At 49.1% G+C, this 19,375-nt stretch overlaps 2 protein-coding genes across 3 annotated transcripts; one reads left to right on the forward strand and one right to left on the reverse strand.

The window, feature by feature from the left end:
• The first annotated feature begins 1,712 nt into the window (after nt 1–1,712).
• PGAM1 (phosphoglycerate mutase 1) lies at nt 1,713–8,974 on the forward strand. Its single transcript, XM_084846656.1, has 4 exons — nt 1,713–1,949; nt 5,032–5,306; nt 6,535–6,715; nt 6,862–8,974. The coding sequence occupies exons 1-4, from the start codon at nt 1,808–1,810 to the stop codon at nt 7,029–7,031; spliced, it is 768 nt and encodes a 255-aa protein (XP_084702782.1). The 5' UTR covers nt 1,713–1,807; the 3' UTR covers nt 7,032–8,974.
• On the reverse strand, nt 8,780–19,268 carry EXOSC1 (exosome component 1). Of its 2 annotated transcripts, XM_084846657.1 has the most exons (8): nt 19,097–19,268; nt 14,074–14,189; nt 13,755–13,829; nt 13,157–13,245; nt 12,856–12,889; nt 12,400–12,450; nt 12,219–12,303; nt 8,780–11,861 (listed from the first exon to the last, which is right to left on the reverse strand). In XM_084846657.1, the coding sequence occupies exons 1-8, from the start codon at nt 19,155–19,157 to the stop codon at nt 11,755–11,757; spliced, it is 618 nt and encodes a 205-aa protein (XP_084702783.1). In that variant the 5' UTR covers nt 19,158–19,268; the 3' UTR covers nt 8,780–11,754. The 2 variants fall into 2 exon arrangements, with proteins under 2 accessions (XP_084702783.1, XP_084702784.1); XM_084846658.1 differs by lacking the exon at nt 13,755–13,829 and having other exon boundaries at nt 11,425–11,861.
• Between the last annotated feature and the right edge of the window lie 107 nt (nt 19,269–19,375).

The raw sequence follows: 19,375 nt of genomic DNA on the forward strand, positions 1-19,375 counted from the left end.
CCATCCCTGTGATGGATGTGTTGTGTGGTATTGAGCAAGTCACTCTTTCTTAAAATGTAGCACTGAAAGTGCTACATTTTGCTTCTGGGTCAAAATATGAAAGTGTTACATTGTAAGCAATGTAACACCAAGTTTGGAAATGCATACAAATAAAAACTTCATAAATGTGGTATGAAAATCAGGCATCCTAAAGAATAGGATCTAGCAACCCTGTGTGGGTAATCTATTTGTTAGATTCAGGTGTATTTTACAGAAGAAAGGGCTGTATGACACCTCAGTAAAGCACACCATGACAAACAATTCCAAAGCCACCTGAAAAAGGCTACACAGGTAAAGTTTTCATAGACAGCCCAGTCTTGTTAGAAGTAGGGTAGCCATGAGCAGTTCTTGGACCTAGGCAGCCAAGGGCCTTGGGAGCACTTGCACAGGCAGTACCAGAACCAAGTAAAGCTTTTCCAGGGCAGTATCACTTAACTGGTGGTGGTGGTGGGGTGTTTTGGATGTTTCTATGCTCTGGGTGGGGGGCTCTCTGCTCTTAAAAATAGCATGGCAAGAAGACAGTAAGGCTAAACCCCAATGCTTGGGGATTATGGGAATTGTAGTCCAACCCATTTTGAGGGCACCAGATTGCTTACCCCAGGCACAGAAAGTTGGTGTCTGTCACTGGCCGTGGGTGTGCAGGGAACTGGCTGTTCCAAGGCATCCATCAGATGCAGCTGATGGGCACTATAACGATGGATAGGATCTTGTAGATCCCATCCGGTCCCTGGCTCCTAAGTGGCTTCATTCTGCCCCCTATAATGCCTTGGGAATCTGTCCTCTTCTCCTGTGCTGTACATCTCTTGAAAATACGTTAATAAGGCTATTTGAAATCAGAGTGAAACTGAAAAATGGAGCAGCTGGGGGATGCTCAGACACGTTGCGACGGTGGCACCCCCGGGGATGAAGGTCATGGAGCCCTACGCGCGCGCTTCGTGAGCTCCGTGCCGGAGGCAGCGACCCGACGTGTCCTTCTGAACGCATGCGCAAAGCCTGCATAGCTCCTCGTTCGAAACGCACGTATGAATTCTCGCCGGAGAGAGAGACCGCTAGGCCGAGAAGTGGGGCATGCGCACACGCAAGGCTAAATTCGGAGGGAGCGTTGTCCGCGGCTCTGAGTTGCCCACAGAGATGGAACGGTTTTAGATTAACAATTCGAATGGGCGGAGACGGAGCTTCCTTGGCTCCTTTTGAGGCTATTCTGGGTTTCCCTCGGGTGGAAGTGAGAGCTGCCCGTAGAAATAAATGGAGAAATCCTCCCGGAGAACACGCCTTCGTGCGAAAGCAAATCTCTTTAAATTATCCCCGCAGATCCATTCCCATCCGCAAGCCAGCGGCGAATTGCATGCAGAGTCCTTGTGCCCCGTTGACTTCCATGCGTTGCGCTTTTACACGTTTAAAGATGTTTTTAAAACATCTCCACACTGAGCGACCTGAATTACAGCACGAGCCCCTGCCTTTACTGCTACCTTTTGCTCTGGGGGCGATGGACCCACCCTGAGGCCCACTCATACCAACTCTCGCTTCGCCCATGGGGAAAGCGGGAAGAGGAGGCTGCAAGGCACCCAGAGCTAACCCGGAATAAAGAAGTGCCCGTGAGTCTACATTTTCGAAGTCTATGGGAACCCCTGGGCCCTGCAGTCGTGGGAGAGGTTTTTCGGCGCATGCGCCCCGTGGCGGGCGGAGACTCTCCTTGTCGGTCGGGTTCGGGCGGCGAGAGCACCGACTCCGCGCGTCTGCACCGCTCGCGACTCCGTCCGTCCCCGGCATGGCGGCTGCGTACAGGCTGGTGCTGGTTCGGCACGGCGAGAGCGCCTGGAACCTCGAGAACCGATTCAGCGGCTGGTACGATGCAGACCTGAGCCCGGCGGGGCAGGAAGAAGCCCAGCGCGGCGGGGAAGCGCTGAGAGGTGAGGAGCGTGGCGGGAGGAGGAAGCGGGCCGGGGAGAGCGGCGGAGGCGCGGGAAAGGGAGAGCGACGATGCCCGCGAGTGAAGCCGCTGCTCCGAGTCGCGGGCATGGGGCGGGGGGGGCGGGCGAGGCCCCCGAGCAAAGCGAGAAAGGCGTGGGGGTTCATCGGTGGCCAGCTTGGGGGCGATGGAGGGCGCCAGCCGTGGAGAGTAGCCTGGGTTGAAGGGGCAGCGGGAGGCGGAGGTTTGGGAGCGCAGATCCCCTTCGTTCCACTCCAGCCACGTGGTGGCCTTTCCTTCCACGCACAAAGGAAAGGGGCCATCTCGGGCCTTGCCCTTTTCTGGGGCGGGCTAAAAGCTTAGCCTAGCACTCCCCAGCCCGGCGCCCTCCAGACGTGTTGGGCTACAATTCCCCGAAGCCCCTCAGCCAGCTGGGGGACAGTTCTGGGAGTTGTAGTCCAACACGTCTGGAGGGCGCCAGGTTGGGGAAGGCATGCTTAGACTTTCCCAACCTGGTACCCTCCAGATACAGTAACTCGCATCACCCCCAGGCTATGCAGGGTGTGCGTTGTTGTAGTCCGAAACATCCGGAGGGCACCAGGTTGGGAAGGCGGAGATAGATCCTACCCATGTTTACTCGGAAGCAAGTCCCCCTGAATTCAGTTGAACTCGCTCTCCAGTAAGTGTGTAGGGGGTTGCCGCGTAAGTCTGCGGAAATCGGTCCCGCGGGGCGAGGATGCTCTTGTCCGTGGCTTACTCGTGTTGTGCGGTGCGGTGCGTGAGAGACCTGGGTGATCTGTGGGGTTTGGAGCGGAGCGGAATTTTTCTTCTGGGGCACACGCGTGTCCTCGGAGCCAGGGCTTAGACTCGGAGTCTGTTTTGATCTTCTGTACTCGCTCAGAAAGGGAGAGATGTAAAGTAGGCCAAAGGAGAGGTTTCCCCTAATCACGGTCAGCCCTCTTCGTCCTCTCCAGTAAGAAACGAGATGCTGCTCCCTCTCGCCAGGGCCTAAAGGGGAAGGGGGCCCAGGCTAGCCGGAACGGGGTCACTTTTCCCTGCAGAGGTCGATGCTTGCTGGCCCCGAATAGCTGCCTCGGTCTAGATCAATGCCAAACACCGTACGGGTGGCTTAGTATTCTTGGGGGCGGCGGTTTGCTATACTTTAGCATAGCCTTCCCCAATCTGGTGTCCTCCAGATGTGTAGGACTACAATTTCCATCATCCTCAGCCAGCAGACCAATGAGCTGGGATGATGGAAGTTGCAGTCCAACGCATTTCGAGGGCACTGGGTTAGAACAGGAAGGTTTAGCATCTGACCCTTCTGGGTAGTAGGATGAATTGACTGTAAAAATGTGCTGCTTGTTCACTCTTTTTGTTCTGCATGCAAAAGAGGCATGATCTCTGAGTAGGTGATGTGTGCTATTCTTCCATTGTAAAAAAAGGGTGACTGCTTCTCTAGTTACGTTCCCCCAGTTGTGCAACTGTCTGACAATGACCTTGGATAGGTCACTTTGCCATCTCTCCATCAGGGTACTGTTTCTGCCTAAACCAAGTAATGCCCTCATTATCGCCAAGGAAAGAACCTAGCAGTAGTCTAATATGGCATGAGAGAAGCATGCTTCTCTTCTCTTCTCCCCCGCCCCCCTTTTGTCCCATCTTTCAGGGTTTAATGGCAGTCTGGCTAGGCCTTTTGTTAGGGAGATGTAGTAGGAGCTGAGTCATTCAGTACTGCTGCAACAGGGAGAGCTTGTGCCCAATTCTTGCCACAGGAAGTGGGGGGAGGGGAGTTCCAGGAAATAGCTAGGGCCAGCATGTTATCCTCTGCAGCCAACCCCTGTTAATTTCTCCCTTTTATTTTTGTTCATAGAAAGAGATCTACAGACTGCCTTTACCTGGGAGTTTTGTAGAGTGTGTGACATTTGATTTTAACGCACACAAGAATAAAAAGCCTTAAGTGTAAAAAGTGTCCTGCATTGATCAGTTTTAGTACCCTCTTAAGCTATCATCCCTGTGCGTTGCATAAAGGATCTGGCATGGGATCATGCATGACTTGTCCAGTGCTTATACGGTCCCATTTCACCTCTCTCTGTTGCGCAACAGCTACTTTCTCTACCGCAGTACTGGTTTTCATTGTTGCACAACCTTTCTCCTTTCTACTGAGTGGGGCAATAGGGCACAAGGGAGGGGGCAAGTGATTATAAGGACCGTTTATTAATGCTGCTCTACATGGTAGCCTTTTTGGGGAGAGGTGACTGGCATTGGCTTCTTCTACTGGTTGATGGAGAGAGCAGTGGCTGCTCAAATTTCCCCCCACATTGCTTACATAAGCATTGCATCTTTCCACTTCACTGGGTTTCTCTGTAGCCAATCAACATGAACTGGCCACGTTGCGGAATGGGACAAGTTTGTTTGCAGGAAGGGTGCAACGTCTGGGTATTTCACTGGGTTTGCTGCTGCTTTCAACACTGGAACTTGCTGATGGTGACCACACAAGCGTGGTAAAAGTACCTATTTCACCAGGGCTTTTTTCTTTTATCTTCAGTTTGCTCAGGGATGATGTGTTGGGTTTTCCCTCCAGACGATTTGTTGGGTGACTTTTTCATTCTGTGTTTGGCAGTAAAATCTTGAGTGAACAGATGTGGCAATGTGAGGCTTCCACACTACGGTGCTATCTATGCTCAGATGTTTAGCTTACTTTAGTGCCTCAGGTTAGCAGAGCATTTGTATTTCATCCATAATTGTTGTAAAGGTGATGTGTTACTGAGCTTTTCAGGTAGAGCAGACTACAACCTAAATTAATAAGTGTTGTAAGAACATAAGAGTCATGCTGGATCAGACCAATGGCCTGTCTAGTTCAGCATTCTGTTCCCACAATGGCCAGCCAGATGGCTACAGGAAGCTCACAAGCAGGGCATAAGTACATTAGTGCCCTCCTGCTTGTGTTCTCTGACATACTGCCTCTAATACTAGAAGGAATACTAGTAGCCATTGATAGCTGTATTCTCTATGAATTTGTCTAATCTCCTTTTAAAGCCATCCATTGGTGTCCATCACTACATCTTGTACTCTCTGGGCCCTTCCAGATGCTGGTTATGAGTTCGACATCTGCTTCACATCTGTGCAGAAGAGGGCAATCCGCACCCTCTGGACTGTGCTGGATGTCATTGATCAAATGTGGCTACCTGTAGTGAGGACCTGGCGCCTCAATGAGAGGCACTACGGTGGCCTGACAGGCCTGAACAAGGCTGAGACAGCTGCTAAACACGGTGAGGCCCAGGTGAAGATCTGGAGGCGTTCCTTTGACATTCCACCACCTCCAATGGAGCCTGATCATCCCTTCTACAGTACCATCAGCAAGGTGAGCTGGGAAGCTCTCATCCATAAGTGATGTGAAGGTGGGGGTTGCTTTGAGGGTGAAGAGGGGGGGATTTTGAAATGATTGTCATGAAGTCAAACCCTGTAAATAGCATGTAAACTACATGTTATGTCTCTTGTTTTGCTTATTCCCTTCCCAAAGGAATGGATTAATCGGGCTCCATTTTCATCCATCTTCTCCATCTGTTGCTTGGACCTTGTCCATACATTACTCTCCCTATCCCAGTAGCTTTGGGAGTCCTACAGTTAGCCATGCTAATTGCTGGTTTTGTATGGGACGTGACTAATGTGCTGTGTATTGTGATATACAGGAATCCTGTTCATGTAATTCATCATTTGCATTGTGTCCCTTCATGGATGTTTGTACTGCATGGTGACAACAGTCAAGGCTGTTTGCACAGAAAAGGTGGAGACTTCCACCTATACAACATATTTGAACCATGGACATGGCCAAAGTACAGGCCAGTGCAAGATCATGCTAAATTCTAGATTGACCTAATCCAGAGTAACTACTAGCACCTGGTTCTGTTCTCACAGTGCATGCACTAATGTGGATTAGGATACCAATTATATGCATTGAAAGGCTAGAAGCATCACCTTTCTGCTAGACAGGTTGAGTACAACAGGACAATTAAATGGTGATTAGGGCTAGTAAAGAGGTAACTAATCAGCATTAAGCCTGGGTATGCATCTGTAAATGAATACATGTTACAGAAGAGAAGACTTCAGTGGCGCAGGGTGGTGGAGGACCAAAGCAATATCCATAGTTTTGTGCTGCACAGTGATCAATAATGGAGGAGGCCTGTTTCGGCAAACTATTATTTAAAGCAGGGGTGGGTAACTCATAGGCTAAAACATCTATAGGCCACACCCCACCCCTGATTTAAAGCCTAGCATGCTGTTGACAGTAACTATTAAGTAATAGTACTGTTGATGTGGGTGATCAGAAGGGCCACTGGCCAGAGACCACAGTAAAAACACAGCAGCTCTCTCATGTGCTTGCTTGTAAAGTACTTACACTTAAGATGTCATGTACAGCAAGCAATTATGAGCATGGTGCATAGCTGGAGCATATGGTAGCACAGGTCAGAGAATCAGCTTTTCTAAAGCACTTTCTGAGGTGAGGTTCATAGTCCCACTAAGCAGGTCGCTTTGATAGTCTCCAGGAAGCCACAGCCATGTTTTAAGTGCCACTGCATGTTCTTCCCCAGGATCGCCGCTATGCTGACCTCACTGAAGATCAGCTGCCTACATGTGAGAGCCTGAAAGATACCATTGCTAGGGCCCTGCCCTTCTGGAATGAGGAAATCGTTCCTCAGATCAAAGAAGGCAAGCGGGTGCTCATTGCTGCCCATGGCAACAGTCTCCGTGGCATTGTTAAGCATCTAGAAGGTAAGTCTGCTTGTGACTTGGACACCAAAGGCAGCACAAGCCTGGTCAAGTCTAAAGCCAAGCTCTAAGAAGGTCCCCTTTTAACAGTTCTTGGGTGGGGCAATACAGCTAAGCTGCTTATGTGATTCATCCCTCCCTTTTTGCAGGAATGTCTGAGGCAGCAATCATGGAACTCAATCTGCCCACCGGAATCCCTATTGTCTATGAGCTGGACAAAAACCTGAAGCCCATCAAGCCTATGCAGTTCCTGGGAGACGAGGAGACAGTCCGCAAGGCCATGGAAGCTGTGGCTGCCCAGGGCAAGGTCAAGAAGTGAAGGCAGGGGCAGAGAAGCAATCAGTAGAAGATCCCCTCTCTCCTCCCTTTCCTTCCCAGCACATAACTGCCACAAGGCTGATGGACTGGGCTGCAGAGCCACAGGAGGTGAAGCTTCTTGGGGCCAAGTTCTTTCCTTCAAGACCAATTTCCTTTCATGTTCACTTTTTCCCCAGCAGGATCTGGCTAGATAGCCTCCCTAGGGATGTGGACCAATCCCAGTGTACCCAGTCCTAGTGCAATGGAATGTGATGCTGCTAAAGTGGAGGGGGATCCCCAAGCATTCCCTAAAGAGAGCCCCTCCTGCCTTCATTCCATTTCATGTGGCAGCTGTAGTTGTAGTTGGTCAAGTGTTGCTTGATTTAGTTTGGCCATTCAGGATTGTGTCTTTAAGACTAGGGATGCTGGGGACAGCACAATTGAGATGCAAGGATAATGCATTTCTATTGGATTGTAAGAACACCACCCACCCTGGAATCTCCAGCTGTGATCTCATAATCCTTGCTGTGTAGTGCCAGTAAGTCCAGATACTGTGTATCATCATGTGTCGCTTTTCTGTCCCTTAGTCTGTGTGGTATCCCTGTCTGACACAAGGCAGGTTTACACTGGAGCTCACTTCACTGTACAATGGCTGCATTTGCCCTAGTCTCAGTAAAATAAAGGAACTATGTGCAATAGCTGCTGTGTCTGTGTTACTTAAAAGGGAGGCTAAGAATAGGTTGAGACACCTGTGTTACCATACCACCTAGTGGAATCCCAGCAGCAAGACACCACAGATGCTTCCAGGTTAGTTTGTGGCATCCACTGAAAGCTCAGGATTCTAAGGACCAGGGGCAGAGAGCTGTAAGGTGATTGTTGCAATGACTGACCTTCCCATGCCCAGTGGAGTTGTTTCTTGGTCCCTATACTCCTCAGTAGGTGGTCCAGCTATTGAGATTCCCTAGAGAGACCAACAGAGTAGTTTATTATTTACCATCCATCTCTAGCTTCCACCAACACTACTCCTTCAAGAAAACATCTTCATTGATGGAAAGTATTGAAAGAAGCAGCTGTCATAGTTTTACTATAGAGAAGGTTGCCATTATTCTAACTCGGGTTATGCTGTGGGGTCTGCAGCAGCATCTGCCCATCTGTCTTCTCAGGTGCTAAGACCGCTGATTCCATCATGATCCAGAAGGTAACACCATGGCCAGATGTTAGTGGAACTAGTCCAGTATTTAGCACAATATAGCCTAACTACCTAACTAACCATGTAACGTTCCCTTCCCTCCCACTAATCCCCTTCTCAGCTGGAGTAGGGGAAGCTGACACAAGGTTCCAGGTCAGCCAGGAGTGAGGTTGCTACAAGGAAGTTGCAAAAGAGAGCTCTATTTCCATCCACTAGCAATGCAGTGTAACATTCAGAAGCTGGCCTATAATGGAGACTACACCTGTCCTCTAAATTTGATGCCCCCTCACCTGCCTCTTACATTTCTCCCCTCCCAGTCAGCGACTATCCACCCCACGGAGTCTAATAGGGATCCTTGTACCTTTTCTGTGATCCTAGCACTACTGGTTGTGAAGCTGAACTACAGAAAGTCAGGGTAGTCTGTATATTCAGTTCTAGCCCACCCCCAAACCACTCCCAGTGTAGGCACTGCAGATGGTTAGGTCTCAGCTTACATACAGAATTCCTGTAGCATAGAGAGCAGTAGAGTCCCCACTGGGGGCCCTCCCCCACACTTCCCAATAAGCTTACTGACATGTTTCCACATTTCATAAGTGGTTTACATGAAAGTCTAAACATTGCAATATTGATTGTATATATGGTATGTTGATGTTACACATAAGCCAGCAATCATGAACATGGAGATAAGGTGAGAGGACATAGATGTTGATTATGGATTACATATACTGAAAACCTCATGCTTAAATAGAAACATCCATGTTGATTTGTTATGGACCAGGTACCTCTTTGGCTCTTCCTTTTCAGTGCCTCAAAGCTATCTACTTCAGATCTTGGGCCCTGGAGGGATGCTGGGTTGTACATAGCTGAGATCATACACGCCTAATCATCACAGATGACGCCTGTAAGGCTGGGCAACTTGTAGTCCAAAACATCTCAGGGGCCACAACTCCCATCACCATTAGCTATGCTGGCGAGGGCTGATGGGAGTTGGTAGGCCAAAGCATCTGGAGGGTCACAAGTCCCCTGCTCTTCCCCGTAAGGAAATTCACTATTAAATAGCTATGTATATACTGATCTTCAGGCCAAAAACTTAACACCTATAGAGACTGATTGTGAAGTACAGTGCTGGGCTACTTCAGAGCTGCTGAGGCCATAAAAGTAATGGATTATAAAGCCTACATAAACCCACACATACAAAAATCACAACAGGTTTTTCTTTTAGCGAAGCGTTACCCCTGAAGTTGTATCCAAAATTTCATGATGATGTGGTCCAGTTCAGGTTTAAAAAGACATTCAAATAATAGTTCATATTTCAGTTCAAGAGAAAAACAACAACAGCTGGTTTCTGGTATAGGTGGATTTCCAAAGACTGGTCAGGTCAAGCAATATAGGTCTGGTGTTGGCAGATGGTAAAACTGTGTTGTGACTAAAGCATTTCAGAATACAGGAAAGGACTCTCCTCCACATAAGAAATCTGACGCCAGAGAGAAATGCCTAAGGCCTCATATGGGAGTTTCTGGAAATCGAGGCAGAAGCACTTAAGTAAAAGCACTTATTCTTCTTGGTATATTTCCCCAGAACATTCACTCAACATTCTTCATCTTGCAGGGGACCTCCTAACAAACTAGATCTAAGGGTATGAGGAGTGGTCCTACAAAAAAAAGGCTCACCACATGAATATCCCATGGCCATTCTGCATCCATTTAATAGGGCTGTCAAGGGACAGCAGTAAGCCAACAAGACACTGCCTGATCGAGTAACTTTTACCACTAGAGCCAAGGAAACCTTGGCAATGGCCTACCAGAGAACCTCTTTAGTGAGAGAACTGAGTTGCTCTTCAGAACCTCCACTATCATGCAGAGCCAGCTAGAAGACCTGCAAGACAATTGTTTGCCTAACTCCAAGCCTCTGACAAATAGGCTACGCAAACTCTCATGCAGTATTATCTTACTGCGGGGCTTCCCAACCTTTTTGGGCTGATGGGCACATTTGGAACTTTGAGGGAGTGTTGTGGATAATCTCACAAAATGGCTGCCATGCTGGGCACCGCCAGTTGCAAAACACCAATTTCCCAGAAGGCAAACTGGTGAGGCTAAAAGAAAACACAAACCCAGCCACAACATGCATTACATCAAAACAAACAGGTTTTTACCTTTAAGGAGGCCTAAAAACAATTTAGGGAGAAATCCTATGGCAGCTACACAGTGGCTAGACAGCCACAGGATATCTGGTTATCCGGGAGCCAACCTCAGAGCCCACGCTCCAAGGTCGGTTCCTGGAGAACCGACCTCCCCCCACTTCTGCGCTGCCTCCGAGGCACTGCGGAACAGCCCTGTCCTCTGTGCTCACAAGAGGAGTGTGGAGCGTCCGAAAAGGGGTGTTCCAGGGAGCGTTCTGGGGCAGGCAGAAATGCCTGTACGACACATCCAATGTGTCGTACAGCAGCCTCCTTCCCTGCTCTGCACTCCCACGGCTAAACAGCCACAACTGGCTGTCTAGCCAAAAATGCAGGGCAGGAGAAGCATGGAGGGAACTATCCCCTCCGTGCTTCTTCCCTGCACTGGATAGGCAGTCGCCTCCAAATTCGGAGGCAGCCACCTATCTGATTAAGATTGCGCCCTTAAATAAAAGCAACAAAGCTCACACACATGCACAAAGACAAAACACAAACACAGTGCTGGCAAAACACTTCCTCCTGCTACCCACCACCCCCTCTAGCCTCCCATGATGCTCCCTACCAGTCCCTGGATTACTTTTTTCTGGGGGGCTGGGCACACTTCAAAATGAAGCGCTGGGCTACAGCCACTTGCCATTTTAATTTTCTTAGAACGCCTTTGGGGTCCAGACGCATTATTGGACATAAAGATGGCCTGGAGGCTGGTCCTTGGCTTTACAGCATGCCTGCCTCCTAGTTACACTTTTTAAAATTAAAATGTTACAAAATCAGGAGGAGCAGGGACTCTGGCTGGTAAACTGGTGTGCGTGGGCACCAAGTTGGGGACCCCAACCCTACTGGATGACATTGTTGGGTACTATTTGGGTCCAGTTATGGGTACTAGTCTGTCAAAACCAGTAGGTAAGTATAGCAAAGATTATGGATATTAACAGGTTCAAGGGGCAAACTAGGCCATTTAACCTTCTCTGGAGGGAAACCCTTCATATCACCCTGATTTGGTATGGGTAAGAATAAGGAGAAATAGGACTGAAAGAATGCAAGCAAGCAACTCCCTTTACAGAGGTTTATTTGTCCTTCCAAGGCAGGGATTACCAGGTCCTAACACTGAGTCAAGGCATGGGGAAGACAGAAAACAAGTGTATTGGCTTATTTAAAAACACAGTGTAATTGGGATATGAAATTGGAGGAAACAGGCTGTAGTTAAGTTCTCTTTCTCCAAACCACTCCAGAGGCAAGAATGAACGTACAGTTCCTCAGGCCCAACTCTATCTTGCAATTCAAAGCAACAGCACAGAAGGCTACTTTCAAGTCCCTCTAGCTCTCTTCTCAGAGCTAAGCCTTTCCTGTATTAGTTGCACATCTTGGCATGTGTATTGTTCACTATGTCTGTAGAAACTGGGGCTGCACCCGGGCTACCTTGCGCAGCTCCTTGCCATGTGTACTGGGGCACTGCATTTCACACCAGCTGATTGGCACCATCTGTACTCCTGGGATTAAAACAGAAGTCAATATTTACATCCTCCCCTGGGAAAGAAAGAGTCCTCCACTGAGTGAAGACACTCTGCAATTAATTTATGCTGCCACCACCACCTGCCCCTCTGAAATTGAGCTACTCCAGTCTCAGAAGGCCCTCCAAAACGATGCACCCAGAAACTGCCCATTTCACTTTACACTGAGAGTTTATTACAAATTATTTACAACTCCCCCTTCACTCAACAGTGGTGCTACCAAGGGCACACAGTGCTTCCTACTTAATTACTTTTGTAGAAGCTTGAGGCCTAGAAGATGCTAGTATGTACAGTACATTTCAGCATTACCTCCAACTTCCTTGGAAAGAGACTTACCTGCTTCACTGTGAGCCACCACTACACCCAGCTCATTTTCCGCAGTGGTTAGCAAGTAGTTTGACTGCGCATCCCCTAAGGAGATCTAGCCCCACAGGTTGAGTTAAGGGAAACAGCCTGAAAATTTGTCTTCCAGCTAGCAATCAGAACCTAGGACATAAGGGCAATAGAAAAAGGATACAACTTTGGCCAGAACGATGTCTCCTGGGCGGAAACTCTTGTAAACCTCTACCTGTTGCCATGTGGGGAGGGGAAAAAGAGAGAGTAAATACAGCAGTCAAAACACTGCAACAACTTCAAGAGGCTGATGTTATGAGAGAGATGGTGCAATGAAGCAAGGCCAATTTGGACATGAAGGAAAGCTTAAAACATCATAATGACATCCATCTAATCTTGTGCTACAATATCCTTTGCCCAGAAATTACAAATCTCCTCAGCAAACCTGAGAAAGAGGCATTGCTGAATGGCCTCTTTCCCACATAGGGTTTTCATCTCTACCAGGTGGCTATCCCAAGAGCAGTAATAATGGAAAGAACATGCATGCATTAGCATCAGGAAGAAATGCTCCTGGCTATGTGCGTTAGCTACACTACCCATTCTAATCACAGGTTCTAGCCAAAACATTTATCCAACTGACCTTGTCTTTTTCTGTAGCTCGAATATCTTCTCTCCTGTAATGGGAGAAGAGGAGATGAGCCCTTAAACCTACCCATCCTCCTCTGCCTCCTGTACGACGGCTGACTGTTCTGCCTTTGGTCTGCCAACTGCTTGCAGATTCTTAGAGCCAACAATCACTGATGCCTTAATTCTCACTAGAACTGAAGTGCCAATGATGAGTGTAAGACCAAGAATTAATAGGGGCTGGCTTAATCTCTGACCTCTAACACTACAGATCCCCACTGCCTCTGAAGATGCCCTCAACTGAGATCTCTCCCTACCGTATTGTTCCTCGGAATGGGGATTTTAGCGGTGTAGAGCCGACATACAAGATGTGCACCTTGGCAAAACGGGAGTTAATGCTGCAAACCTGGATGCGGGATGGGGTGTGGGGGAGAGAGAAAGCCACAAATTCAATTTGTGAGTTCAATTCGTTGAATGTGAACCTGTAATCTCAGGGTGTGCCAACCTTAATGTCTCAGCAATCACCCCTTCCCTCTTTCTCAGAGACAAAAATACCCTCACAAGTGCTGTGTGTGATGCTATCAGCTCTGTGGGGGAGAAATCTAATCTAGGTTCTGGGAAAGAGTGTGTACTTCTTCCCTTCCTCCTACCCCCGACCTGTGAAGGGAAAATGTCCACAAGAACCATAACTGGGCCTGGTGGAGAAGAAACACAGGGGCTTATGGCACATAAGGGCTAAACACTGAGACCTAGGTATAAACAGATGTGGACAATAACACTGCTCATATGCAAGGTTGATCTTGAGGCCCAAGGTTTATATATCCTGTCGATATCCTCAGTTGTTGCTTTCCCTGACACACCAGCAGCTGAATGAAGAACAGTTCTACTGTCCCTAGCTAAAACTGCTGAAATTACCTTGCATGTCACTGTGGCTCCCACATCAGGCAGAAGTTGAGATTCCACATCCCTCATCACAGAGACCACTGGGAGCTGTAGGGGACCAAGATGACCAATTCTTATCATTCACTTGATGCATTGCTTCAGAATGTTAAGCTGGCACCATGAGACAACTTTTACTGAAGTCTCTTCTGGATTGCCAGCTCATCTGGGCCACAGATTTCACCTGAGACTCCCTTTCACTACGGATGAACTGGCCCTACCAGTATGAAAGCATTCTGCACATGCAATGCCGTCCCCAAAATATACTGCTGCCTAGAGACGGCATCATTCTCACCATGCCATTCTCAGTTTTCTTCATGAGACAACCAGCCAGAGAGGCAAAGATAGAACCATGACGTGTGTAGGTGCCGCTCCCAGGTGTTCCTTCTTCTAAGCTGCAGAGTCGCTCTCCTATGAGACAGAACACAAGTCAAGGACCTCTCAAGGTAGAATTCCAAGTCATTGACTACCTGCCATAGCCTAATATCCACTCATTACCCATTCTAGAAGAAATGAGCATTGTAAAGTCTAGTCTGCACAAAGTTCACTGCATAGTTTATATGTTTCTATAGATTCTGTAGGGTTTCCCCAGGCAGCAGCAAACATCACAGGTGAAGAAGCCATAATGAAGGCAGGACCAACTCAGGTACCCCACAGTTTATAAGGTCACTGTTGCGTTATAGACTCCTGTACTGTTAACAGGGCTGTGACTGAGATAAGTATGTTACATGCAGGTTCTCTCATCATAGTGCTACAGCAGAAGTGCAAGATATTTTTTCTACTTACTGTACAACTACTTAGAGCCAACTGCCCTGTGAGGAAGAAAAGAAGCAAAAGCCGGCAAGGCAAGATGTCTTTGCCAACTTTTTAAGTGAGGAAAGCAATCCTATTCACAGGAGAGATTAGGGCAACTCCTGAATAGTGGAGTCTACAATGCAGTTCCCCTTCCCTGCCAGATGGTACAGAAGCATCACCCCAGTAGACGTCATACCTCTCCTTGAGATTTCTTTACTCTGACTTCCTACCAGCTTTAAGCCAAAGCTTGAGCCTTAACCACACATCTTCCTTCAATTTCCTTTACACTCTCATTTGCCCCTTCCCTCCTGAAATGCCTCTCATACCTCCTCTCTCTGTCTCTCTCTGTCACACACACACACACACACACTGCAGTTTCCACTTCGCTGCTTTCTACAACATTGCTTTGTTTGACTGGAGCACCCTCACCCCTCTATTAATACATATTCCCCCTCCTTGGTGGTCTTTCCTAACTACCTCCACTTCTTATCTATTCTGTTTCCAACCACACACCTCTCCTGCTTTAATGTACACCAAGGCTTTGGGGAGATACTATAGTTCAGTAGTAGAGCACATGCTTTGCAGGTTCAATCCCTGGCATCTACAACGTAAAAATAATAATAAAGTAGTAAGTGAAGTGAAAATCCTCTGTCTGAGATCCTGAAGAGCTGCTCCCACCCAGAGCTGGCAATATTGGGGTAGGTCCACAAGTAGTCTGATCTGGTACAAAGCAGCCTCCTATGTAAGGCTAAATGACTGGAGACTTCTAAACTAAACAACTGGGCATAATTTCATGTGGCCCTCAACATCATCCAGCTCTCAGATGCTGCAGTCCCAATCTTGCTTTTCAGACCTCCCTGAGAATTGCTCTCTTTCATGCACATGTGTGAGAGAGAGGGATAGAGGAGGGATAGTGCTATGTAATCCTGTAAACCAGGGCAGGGCAACTTGTAGGTGAAAACATATGGAGGGCCACAACTACCATCATCATCATCATCATCATCATTATTAAATTTATTAATCGCCCATCTGGCTGGTCATCCAGCCACTCTGGGCGATGTACAGCATATAATAAAACAATTTAAAACAATAAAATTCTACAATAAAAACATTTTCTAAAATACCCTAACCCACCCCAAATGCCTGCCAGAACAACCACGTTTTTAATGCACGGCGGGAGCTCATTAAATAGGGGGCATGGCGGAGTTCCCTAGGGAGGGAGTTCCACAGAGTGGGGGCCACCACAGAAAAGGCCCTCTCCCTCGTCCCCACCAGTCTAGCTGTCCTGGCTGATGGGACAGAGAGAAGGCCATCCGAGGCTGATCTTGTTAAGTGGCCTGTCTGGTGTTGCTGGAGGCGCTCCTTAAGATAGGCTGGGCCGGAACCATATAGGGTTTTCAAGGTCAAAACCAACACCTTGAATTTGGCCCAGAAAACAGCTGGTAACCAGTGCAACTCCTTCAGCACTGGAGTGATGTGATCTCACCGGCAGCTGCCTTTAATCAGGTGAGCTGCCGCGTTCTGTACCAGCTGCAGCTTCCGAACTGTCTTCAAGGGTAACCCCACGTAGAGCGCATTACAGTAGTATAAACGAGAGGAGACCAGGGCATGTACTACTGATGGGAGCAGATGGTCGGGAAGGAAGGGGCGCAGCCACCATATCAGATGGAGTTGATACAGCGCTGTCCGGCTCACAGCTGACACCTGAGCCTCCATGGACAGCTGGGAGTCCAAAATTACCCCCAGGCTGCGGACCTGGTCTTTCAAAGGTAGCCGTATCCCATTCAACACCAGGTCAACATCCCCCAGCCTCCTCTCGTCTCCCACCAAAAGCACCTCGGCCTTGTCAGGGCTCAGCTTCAGCCTATTCCTCCCCATCCAGCCACTCACTGTCTCCAGACATTTGGACAGGGATTCTACAGCCAACCTTGGTGAAGATTTGAATGAGAGGTAGAGCTGCATGTCATCCGCATATTGATGACACCGCACCCCAAACCTCCTGATGATAGCCCCCAGCGGCTTCACATAGATGTTAAATAGCATCAGGGAGAGGATGGAACCCTGTGGCTCCCCACAAGTGAGTGGCCACGGGTCCGAAACCTCCTCTCCCAGTGTTACCCTTTGGTACCTGCTGGAGAGGAAGGACCAGAACCACCGCAATACGGTGTCTCCAATGCCCAACCCCTCCAGGCGGTCCAGGAGGATACCATGGTCAACGGTATCAAAAGCCACTGAGAGGTCGAGGAGAACAAGGAAGGAGCATTCACCCCTACCCAGAGTCCTCTTCATATCATCCACCAAGGCAACCAAGGCCGTTTCTGTCCCATGCCCAAGCCTGAAGCTCGACTGAAATGGGTCTAGATAATCAGTTTCTTCCAAGTGCGCCTTCAATTGCATCGCCACCACCCGCTCAATCACCTTGCCCCAAAATGGCAGATTTGAGACTGGGCAAAAGTTGTTCAGAACTTGGGGATCCAAGGAGGGCTTCTTTAAGAGCGGTCTTATCACTGCCTCCTTGAGGGCTGATGGCATCACTCCCTCCTCAAGGGAGGCGTTCACCACCGCCCTGATCTCCTCACCCAGTCTCTCTCTGCAGCCCATAATAAGCCAAGATGGGCAAGGATCAAGTAAGCAGGTGGTCATCCTTACAGATGAAAGCACCTTGTTCACTTCATCAGGAGGAAGAAGCTGGAACCGATCCCATGAACCCGGTTTGCCACAGGCCGCCTCTTGCTCACTAACTGTATCCACAGCGTGTGGAGTAACACTCCTAATCTGATCAATTTTATCTGCAAAGTGCCTTGCCAAGGCCTCACAGGAGGCCTTAGAATGCTCCAGTGGTTCAGGAGCCACAGGACCAACCAGGCTCCGGACCACTTGGAACAGCCTCCTGGGACAGCACTCTGCAGACGCGACAGAGGCAGCATAATATTCCTTTTTTGCTGCCTTCACCGCCATGTGATAGGCTGAAGATACAGCTCTAGCCCGTGTCTGATCGTCTTTGGAGCGAGACTTCCACCACCGGCGCTCTAGACGTCTCACCTCCTGTTTCAGAGCTCGTAACTGCGGATTGAACCATGGTGCAGTCTGAGCCCTGTTCAGGGGGAGAGGGCATTTCGGAGCCACCTGATCTAATGCCCCAGTGATTGCGGCATTCCAGCCACCCACCAGGGTCTCGACCGAGTGGCCGTTGGCGTGCCCCAGAGAATCCCCAAGCGCGTTCAGGAATCCATTCAGATCCATAAGACGCCTGGGGCAGACCATTTTAATGGGTCCTCCACCCCTGCGGAGGGGTTGTGGAACGGAGAAGTCTAATGTCACCAGATAGTGATCTGACCAGCTGATACTAGCTAGGGCTGATGGGAGTTGTGGGCCAAATCACATGGAGGGCCACAAGTTGCCCACACCTGCTGTAAACTTTGCCCAGTTTTGGTTCTTCCTCAAGCCACCATCCACTCTGGCTCCACCCACTATTGGCTGTAACTCCCAACTGACTTTTCCTGTGGGTCAGCAGCCCTTCCTATGAAAAAGGCTCCTCCACCTGGTTGTTTTTTTTTAAGACAACTAAGTCTGTGTGTGAGTATGTGTTGGGGGAGGGGGAGATATAATAAAGGAATATAACATTATGCATAGTGTGGAGAAAGACAGGAGATTTTTTTGTCCTCTCTCATAATACCAAAACTCAGGGTCAACCAATGAAATTGACTGGTAGTAGATTCAGGGCAGACTAAGAGGAAGCACTTCTTTCACACAATGCATAGTTAACATGGAATTTACTGCTACAAGATGTATTTGTGGACACTATCTTAGATGGCTTTTTAAAAGGATTAGATGATTTCATTGAGGATTAGCGCTATCAACAGCTAAGTAGGATTTCAGGGCTTGGAGACTATGCTTCTGAATACCGGTTAGGTAGGGGTGTGGGGAGGACTACAGACCTCATATCCTGGTTGAGGACATCCCTGACTGGCCACAGGAGGAGAAACAAGACAGTCGAGGGGGCCCTGAGTTGACCTCCACCCCAGCACTATCCTATGACCAGCATGTCTATCCCACCCTCCCTCTAACGATCAAGGCAGGAACTCTGCTGGATCACAACTCTCCTACGTCAGCCTTCCTCAGCCTGGCACCCTGCAGCCTAACCTGGAGGTGTCAGACTACAATTCCCATCATCTCCCGGCCCGCGTGGCCAGTGAGATTATGGGAGCTGCAGTCCAACACATCACTGGGTTGGAGAAGGCTAGCCTACACAGTCCAACACACAGGGGCCAACCCGATGTACTTCCTAGCAGCTTTCCAAAACCTGGCGCCCTCCAGGTGTGTCGGACTACAACTGCCATCATCGCTTGTCGGGGGTGATGGGAGTTGTAGCCCAACACACCTGGAGGGCGCGAGATTGCGGAAGGCTGCTATAAAGGGCTTCTAGATACGGACTGTCCGCACATCTCGCCCACAGAACTCCCTAGACCCACGGGCGCTTTCCCGTGGCCTCCCCTCCTCCCGCCCTGCCCTCCGTCACCCACCAGGGACACAGCAGCGCGCGGGAGCCGTGCCGCAGCCACTCCGGTCGCCTCCGGGTACCATCCCAGCCGCGGGAACAACGCTTTCCTATTAGGCCTTGCGACTGGCTGTAAGCAGCCCTCTCATTGGGCGCCCCTGTTGTCACATGACTTCCTCCACGCCCGCCGCTCCTCTGAATTTCGGTCCGCTAAGGACGTCAAAAAGAAACCGTGCCGACGTCAAAATGTAACCATGGCCGGAGGGGAAAGAGTGTCGGGCAACCCGCAATGGGCGATGGGAAT

This window comes from Heloderma suspectum, chromosome 3 (genome assembly GCF_057233095.1).
Source record: "Heloderma suspectum isolate Gila_16-S chromosome 3, 16-S_ref, whole genome shotgun sequence".
Taxonomy (NCBI): Eukaryota; Metazoa; Chordata; class Lepidosauria; order Squamata; family Helodermatidae; genus Heloderma; species Heloderma suspectum.

Bases quoted from the DNA above. Each gene is read 5' to 3' on its own strand.
- PGAM1 (XM_084846656.1), top strand. From the start codon at position 1,808: ATGGCGGCTGCGTACAGGCTGGTGCTGGTTCGGCACGGCGAGAGCGCC. The intron at 1,950-5,031 runs GTGAGGAGCGTG...GGGCCCTTCCAG, and splicing joins CGGCGGGGAAGCGCTGAGAG to ATGCTGGTTATGAGTTCGAC. The intron at 5,307-6,534 runs GTGAGCTGGGAA...GTTCTTCCCCAG, and splicing joins TCTACAGTACCATCAGCAAG to GATCGCCGCTATGCTGACCT.
- EXOSC1 (XM_084846657.1), bottom strand. From the start codon at position 19,157: ATGGTACCCGGAGGCGACCGGAGTGGCTGCGGCACGGCTCCCGCGCGC. The intron at 14,190-19,096 runs GTGGGTGACGGA...TCTGTCTCATAG, and splicing joins CGCGCGCTGCTGTGTCCCTG to GAGAGCGACTCTGCAGCTTA. The intron at 11,862-12,218 runs GTAAGTCTCTTT...TTTTAATCCCAG, and splicing joins GGTGGCTCACAGTGAAGCAG to GAGTACAGATGGTGCCAATC.